The sequence below is a fragment of the Staurois parvus genome, unplaced genomic scaffold (genome assembly GCF_062004578.1).
Source record: "Staurois parvus isolate SC_StPar_1 unplaced genomic scaffold, SC_StPar_1.0 ptg000020l, whole genome shotgun sequence".
Lineage (NCBI taxonomy): Eukaryota > Metazoa > Chordata > Amphibia > Anura > Ranidae > Staurois > Staurois parvus.
In genome coordinates, this window is record NW_028317816.1 from 14,556,627 (window position 1) to 14,565,000 (window position 8,374).

The following is an 8,374-nucleotide window of genomic DNA, read 5'->3' on the forward strand; positions in this document are numbered from 1 at the left end:
CAGTGCCCTAATTTCCAAATGGTCAGTCCGCCCCTGCTCCTTGCACATGCTAGCTTACTCCTCTTCCAAGTGCTGTATGCGCTAGCCCAGTTCTTCCACCTTCCTCTTCACCTCCCTAAATACACTTCACACTCACACTTGAGTGACAGCTTTGAGCCTACTGAAGCTAATGACATCACATCCAAGATGGTAGCACATTGCAGAAGTCTTAAATATCTACAGAAAGACTTTTATATGTAAAAAACATGCATAAAAATGTTAAATGCACATACAGTCCAATGTATTTTTGTTGAATCAAATGGTTTAGCAACTGTGTATCTTTAAAGACCGATTTTGTTCAATGCAATTAATTTTGAAATCCACAAGTGAAAAAACTCATTTGTAATATGAAGAAATGTATGAAAAAGACTTTATTTAATACAGTTAACATAGCATGGAACGCTAATTATTTCCTCTCATAAGGCTATGTACAATACAGAATATGTAAATAAATACATGTGCCAGCAAGTTAAAGATAGGGTCTAAATAAAATATAGCAGTGACAATGACAAGTATAGTTCCATTAAGCATGAAGTTTTACATTTGTTTCAGGTGACTGAGCTTATTGTGTTTAGATTTTGCTACATAATCGCTCTTAAGCATGCTTGTAGATTAAGGACAAATATAAAATTTTTCAGTTTTGGGTGGATGCTGATAGTTTAGTTTGCTCACTGACTTCTTATTGGTACGCCAACTGTGAAATTACCCCAGTGGATCCCCCAGCTCTGTTTCCCACTGTAGTCTTTTAGAAAGTTATAACTCTCATGAATGTTAGATTCTCTGGTATGTGCCATTTTGTTGTATAAATTGGGAAGGACTGGACACCATATGTGGAGGTCTTACACTGGAGAGATACACTTAGACATATATAAGCCAGAGGATAACTGTAGCAACATCAATCCAAAACTGTCCATTATATTTGGACTTACTCTTTAAATTGAATAATATACCATAGAGATGTCAACTAAACGATTGCAAACTGGCATACAAAAGGCAGTTCCTCTTTGCAATTTTTGTCAAACCACTTGCCATTTGCAGTAGCAGACAATGCTGCACAGTTCTCCTGTTTTCCACCATCAGGCTCCAAGGTTGTTCCGGTCTCCCAAAGTTTAAAGGAAATTCGACTGCCAGTCAAATCCACCCATGAACCCTCATTTGCCATGTCGTTGATACCTATCCAGATTTCAGAGCTTATGCCTAAGCTCTTCCGCACATAATCATTCAAAAAGTCGTTCTCATCTCTGGTTTCTGGCGTACTCAGGATTCCACCTTGTGCAATGCAATCATCGCTGGCCTGGTGGTAGTTCTTTGGTTCAGAGACTGACAATAAGCATTTGTTGAGTGTTTTCGTGCCCTTCAAACAAACTGAAGAAACATATAATAAGTAACAAAGAACCATTAGTCTGAATTAGTATCTCATTCTTTATGAGTTGCCAATACTATATCAGGAGCAGGGGCGGACTGACCATTTGGAAACTCGGGCACTACCCAAGGGCCCGGGGTCAGTAGGGGGCTCCATGAGATGCCCCTGGTACCTTTTTCATAGGCTTTTTTTAGTTTGGGCAAGGACACAGGGGCCCCATGATCCCCTATTGCTTGGGGTCCCCATGAGTTGTCAGTCCGCCCCTGATCAGGAGGGTAACTAAAATGGTGTTTTTAAAATAGTAAAAATGTTATCTTGATTTTGGCCAGTTAGGATATGGAATTTATGGATACCTTCTTGAATTTGTTTGCTGCATCTCTTTAAATCCATTACTATCCCTCAGTTTCTACCTAGTGTAGGGTATAAGTAGGCCCCATTAAATTAATGGGCCAAAAAGGACATTTTCACAGACATATATAAACCTCAGCAGATTCACTTTTTAAAACTTAAACTCACTTCATTCTACTGCACCTCTCATACACTACTGCCCTTTTCTGCCCCCTATTCTTACCCCTCACACACAGCGCAAACCCTGCCACCCCTTCCAAAACCTATACTTGCATACAATGAATGTATGTGTGAGGAGGGGAGCTGAATGACATGGATGTAGGAGGGGGGCTGCATTGTATGGATATGTGTGTGGGGGTGGGCAGTGGGCTGCAATGCATACAAGTGTGAGAAAGGTGGAGGCAGCAGGCTACATTGTTCAATGCAGGCTGCGCCCCCTCCCTTGCACTCGTATGTAATGCAGCCCCTTGCACCATGGGCTTTAGGAGAGGCTTCCTTCGTGGATGACACCCATGCATGCCATTCCTCTTCATTGTACATCATTTTGTGTCACGGGAAACAATCACCCCAGTTTGGCTTTCTACTTCTTAAGCTAACTGCAGTGAACTTGTATGGCCATTTTCTTAAACCCTTCTCATCAGAAGATGCTCCTGTTGAGGTGTTAACTTCCATGAACGGCCTGGACATCTCTGTGAGATGGTTGCAGTTCCATGTTTGTTAAATTTTTGTATCACTTTTGCTACATTATTCTGACTGATAAGTAAAACTTTGCTGATCTTGTAGCCTTCATCTTTCTTGTGTAAAGAAATGATTTTCTTTCTCAGGCCTTGTGACATTTCTCTTCCATGTGGTGCCATTGCTGACAGCATGAAATGGGAAGGGGTTTTCTTTGTTAAGTAATGCCCTTTTATATTCAACTGTCTACTGGACACCTGTTTAATGAATAATTAAACTTCCCTGTAGTTGAATTCTTGTTAATTAGGATTTTGTTGTCTAAAATGTAGCTTTGCTCCCAAGACTTTTTTTGGGGTGTATTCATCTTTGCAACATGGACTTGAAAGAATTTGTTAGGAAAAATACTTTTTTGTGTGTGCAAATTATCCACTTTAGCTCCGCCCCATAGCAGAAATACTGCTACAGGGTGGCAGCTGTGCTCAAAATCATGTATATATACATGTGATTTAGCATTTCCAAGTCGGGGGTGTGCGCACGCCCTACCCGCACCGCTATTCTTGGCCGCAGCTATCAATCACCCGGTTCTGACCAGTGATGACTCGCCGACGCCTGGTGATTGCTGAGGATCTCTGATGGGGGGAGAACTGTTAGTAAACAAAACAGTTCTCCTCCCTGTCAGCTCCTGCCCACTGCTTTGCAAGGCAGTGTGCTTACAGTGAAGCACAAACACAGAGCATGATGTAAAACGGCACACAGTACAGTGTGAGTGCTTTTTATTAGCACTGATCACTATATTGGTGTCACTGGGGATGTCAGTGACACCAAGTCAGTTCCCCCCAGTGTCAGAATGCCCGCTGCAGTCCCGTTATAAGTCGCTGATTGTCGCCATTACTAGTAAAAATACAAATACAAAAACAAATTTCAGTATATATATACCGCCATTTGTAAATGCCTTAACTTTCACATAAACCAATTAATTTACACATATTGGGATTTTCTTTTAGCAAAGACGTAGCAGATTACATGTTGGCCTAAATTTATGCCGAAATTAGATTTTTTACATTTTTTTTTACTGGACATGTTTAATAGCAAAAAGTAAAAAATATGTTTTTTTTTCTCAAAATTGTCGGTCTTATTTTTTTTTTTATAGCGCAAAAAATAAAAAATGGACAGGCAATCAAATACCACCTAAAGAATGCTCTATTCGTGGGTAAAAAGGACGTAAATTGAATTTGGGTGAATCGTTGCATGACCACGCAATTGTCATTTAAAGTAACGCAGCACCGTATCGCAAAAAATTGCCTGGTCAGGAAGGGGGGTAAATCCTCTGGAGGGCAAGTGTTTAACAAATCTTGTTTGTAATCAATGTGCCGCATTTGTGGGAGTATTTTGTAGACTGGGTAGTGTTTTAGGAACATAAGGATGCCCCATTGTTTGATGGAAATGAAAATAATCAACCTACAGAGGACTGAATTCAAAGACACCCCGAAAATCAAAGTGAAAAAATTATGCAGCAGGCTAGTCCATTTTGCTGAAATTTCATTGCAGCAACACAAAATAGTACTCAGTAGTTTGTATGGCCCCCACATTCTTGTATGTATGCCTGACAACCTCGGGGCATGCTCCTAATGAGATGACGAATAGTGTCCTGGGGTATTTCCTCCCAGATTTGGACCAGGGCAGCACTGAGCTCTTGGACAGTCTGAGGTGCAACCTGGTGGTGTCGGATGGACCAAAGCATGATATCCCACAGGTGTTCTACTGGATTTAGGTCAGGCGAGCATGGAGGCCATTCAATGGTGTAAATTCCTTCATCCTCCAGGAACTGTCTGCATACTGTCACCACATGAGGCTGGGGATTGTCGTGCACCAGGAGGAACCCAGGACCCACTGCACCAGCATAGGGTCTGACAAAGGGTCCAAGGATTTCATCCCGATACCTATTGGCAGTCAGGGTGCCATTGTCTAGCCTGTAGAGGTCTGTGCATCTCTCCATGGATATGCCTCCCCAGACCATCACTAACCCACCACCAAAACGGTCATGCTGAATGATGTTACAGGCATCATAACCTTCTCCACGGCTTCTCCAAACCCTTTCACTTCTGCACTTCAGACGAAGTCCGGAAGTGACAAAACGCATTAGGGGAGTGACGTAAAGATGCACGTACGTAGACCGGAAGTGTCGGCGTGGCCATTTTGTTGGTTTTCAACGCATGGTTTTCTATGGTGTTTGGTTGAAAAAGCTTGAAACCATGTCTGGAGCTGATAATTTTAAATCTTAATATAAGTGATGAATAAAAAGTTATCCCTATGCTTGGAATACTAGTCCTGAGACCCTTCTTATCTCTCTGAGGACCTTGGAAAAAACGTATTGGAAGATAATGTGGAGGAATACTTTTCCATAGTATTGTTTGAGTATTTCAATACTCATAGAGGGTAATAGTATTTAGTACTACTGTGTGTTGGTTGATGGTAGACACTGAATTGCAGTGACCACAGAGTGCTCACAGTTTGATGTGTGTGATTATATGCACTATAAGAAAATAATTTGGATTTTTTTTTTTTTTTTTTCTTTGCACAAAAGGTTTTTTTGAAGTGTATTTTGGTTGCACGGGGTGATTATTTTTATTATTATTGAGGTAATGCACTAGATATTATTATATTTTTTACTTCGAGGTGCGTTTTGGATGAAATAGGAGCCAATCCTTTCAGTGGATGAAAAGAGTGAATAAATTTGGGATATTTGTGGACACTATTTTGGACTTTCTTTTTGGACACTTTTTTGATTAGTGGGACTTTGTTGCACATTATATGTTTAAAATCAATTTATTTATTTATTTTATTTATTTCTGTAATTCACAAAAAGGTTGTATATATACATTTCAGAGATGGACTTATGGAACAGGTGGCAACCTATCACGGTAGCGTGCCTGAATTCACTGAGTTCCTGAGAGCGACCCATTCTTTCACAAACGTTTGTAGAAGCAGTCTGCATGCCTATGTGCTTGATTTTATACATCTGTGGCAGGGGCAGACTGACAACTCATGGGGCCCCTGGGCAATAGGGGATCATGGGGCCCCTGTGTCCTCGCCAACACCCAAAAAAGCCTATAAAAAAGCCAATGCAAGGTACCAGGGGCATCTCATGGGGCCCCCTACTGACCCCAGGCCTTCCAGCAGTGCCAGAGCACTTGAATGATCAGCCCAGCCCTGATCTGTGGCCATGCAGGTGATTGGAACACCTGAATCCAATGATTTGGAGCGGTGTCCCAATACTTTTGACAATATAGTGTATTTCCTTATTGAATGTTGACGCAAAAAATATTTGCTAATATCCTAGCCAGTCATCTTTCCAAGGTGATTAAGGACTTCACTGATATCGACTAAACAGGGTTTATGCCGGGCAAGGGAGCAGACATTAATATCAGACACTTTTTCCTGAACCTTTCTATACCATATGTTGATTCTGGTACCAGGGTTATTGCTTTCATGAATGCCAAAAAGGCATTTGAATCAGTAGAGTGGGACTATCTTTGGGAGGTCCTCGGCCGCTTTGGCCCAAAATTTCTTCATTGGCTCCATGTTTATAGAGCGCAGGCCCGCACCAATGACAGGCTTTCTGAGTCCTTTTCACTTCATTGCATTACACGCCAGGGCTGCCCGTTGTCCCCCAGCCTCTTTGGGGGACCAAACCCTTGGGGAACCCCTGGTCATATTGATCAGGGAGTCTTTGGAAGTCCAGGATCTGTGGGTGGGGGCTCTGTAGGAAAAATCTATCCCTTTACACTAACGATGCCCTGTTGAACCTCAATGAAGAGGTCCCTGTTGGTTATTGGTATTACCATCCTTATTACATAAAGTACAAGTCCTTTGCTGCCATCTGGAGTTCGTGCATGAAATTATCATGCTTGATAAACCTATGTACCGGTATGTGTATATATAGGTCCACAAATTCAGGTGACCTGCCATCCTATTCCAGGTGGAGGGGCACTGAATGCAATTTGGTGTGCAGCACTATATACAAGTGGAAGCACAAGAGTTTATAGCCATTTGGCTTATTGAGCACTGAGAGACTTGTATTACACTATTTTTGCACTATTAAGCACTGTTTATTTTTGATGTTTTACCACTAATTTGTAATTTATTTATGTGTGTTATATGTATAAATGTTTATATGTTTTATGGAGTTGCGCAACACTAATTCATTATAATTTTACATTGTGGGAACATTTTAAGTGTTTTTGCAGCAACTTGACACATTATTGAATTAACACATTGTTAATTCAATAATACTCTGTTAGGTCTATATTTAACATTGTGGTAGACCACATTGTTTTTTAAAGTTTTTTATAGAGCCCCTCACAATGTACTGCCTGGGCTGACCTCCAGCTGATTCTCCTGGGCCGTATCAACCTTATCAAAATGATGTATTTGCCTAAATTTAACTATATTTTCCTGAAACTGTCCTATCTGGGTCCCTTCTTCTTCTTTCAGTGATCTTGATAAATATGTGAGCTCCTTTATTTGTAATGGCTCCAAGCAACTTATTCACTCCCTTGTTATATCACGCCTCAACTACTGTAACTCCCTCCTCATTGGTCTACCTCATCGTATGCTATCCCCCCTCCAGTCTATCATGAACGCTGCTGCCAGACTCATCCACCTCACTAACTGTTCTGTATCCACCAACCCTCTCTGCCAATCCCTCCACTGGCTCCCAGTTGCCCAACGGATAAAATTCAAAACACTAACAATGACATATAAAGCCATCCACAACACTGCTCCAATTTACATAACCAATCTTATTTCTAAATATCACCCAAACTGCACATTCCACTCCTCGCAAGACCTCTTACTCTCTAGCTCCCTTATCTCTTCCTCCCATACTCATCTCCAAGACTTCTCCAGGGCATCACCCATCCTCTGGAACTCCCTACCCCAATCTATCAGACTATCACCTACTCTACTTGCCTTTCAGCGATCACTGAAAACTGTCCGCTTCAGGGAAGCCTATCCCGCCCTCTGCTAATTTTTGAATCCTCTACTCTTCCAACCACTCCATCCCCCACAGTGACTACCTACTGTACCATTCACCCCTCCCTCCTAGATTGTAAGCTCCAAGGAGCAGGGCCCTCAAATCCCTCTTGTATTGAACTGTATTGTTACTGTATAGTCTCCCACTATAATGTAAAGCGCTGAGCAAACTGTTGGCACTATATAAATCCTGTATAATAATAATGGCTCCCTTTCCCGTTTGGTGAAATCTACCCTTTGGCTTCCGCCCTGGCTAGGGGGACTGGCCTTACCAAATTTTCAACTATACTTTTGGGCAGAGGTACTAGTCTCAGTTTACTGGTGTCTTGTGAGCTCTAAATCTAATGCTGCAGTGTGCTTGGAGGTGGCATTCCTGAGATCTTTGTCCGATTTACGTAATTTTGTATATAGAGGGCCAAGAGGGTTCCTGAACTGAAGCACACCATTTGGAGGGCGTGGGTGACTGCCCGGCGTCGCTTTACGAGTCAGAACCAGTGGTCTCCAGCTGCTTTGGGGCAACCCCTCTCTCTCCCATTTCCGTACTATTCTGACCCCCAAATCTGGACGAGGTGTGGTTTTAAAACTTTGGCTGATATTATGCCCCAGGGGGCCCTCTTGCCTTGTCTCCAACTCTCCTCCTCTGTCCGACTGCCAGCTAGAATATTTTTCATATATCTCCAGCTGTGACACACTGCGAGAGCTCAATTTCCCCATATGCCTATCCTCCAGGCTGACCCTATTGAGGAATTGCTAGTCCCGGGAGACTTGGGTAAACCTCTCTTGGCCCTGTATGGGCCATTAACTCCCCCAAACTTGAATGTATGTGGGAGAAGTGGAAGGAAGATATCCCATCTTTAGATAGGGAGGATTGGGAGGAAAGTCTGGAACAAGGCCCTAAACTAGTTATCTCTTCTA

General features: G+C 42.2%; 1 protein-coding gene across 2 annotated transcripts in view; it reads right to left on the reverse strand.

The window, feature by feature from the left end:
- Positions 1–392: 392 nt before the first annotated feature.
- CLEC3B (C-type lectin domain family 3 member B) overlaps positions 393–8,374 on the reverse strand; it is a 25,384-nt gene continuing 17,402 nt past the window's right edge. For both annotated transcript variants that reach the window (XM_089687450.1, XM_089687443.1), the window contains exon 3: positions 393–1,404. In XM_089687450.1, coding sequence (XP_089543576.1) covers positions 1,004–1,404 — 401 coding nt within the window. In that variant the 3' untranslated portion in view covers positions 393–1,003. The remainder of the gene's footprint in view (positions 1,405–8,374) is intronic.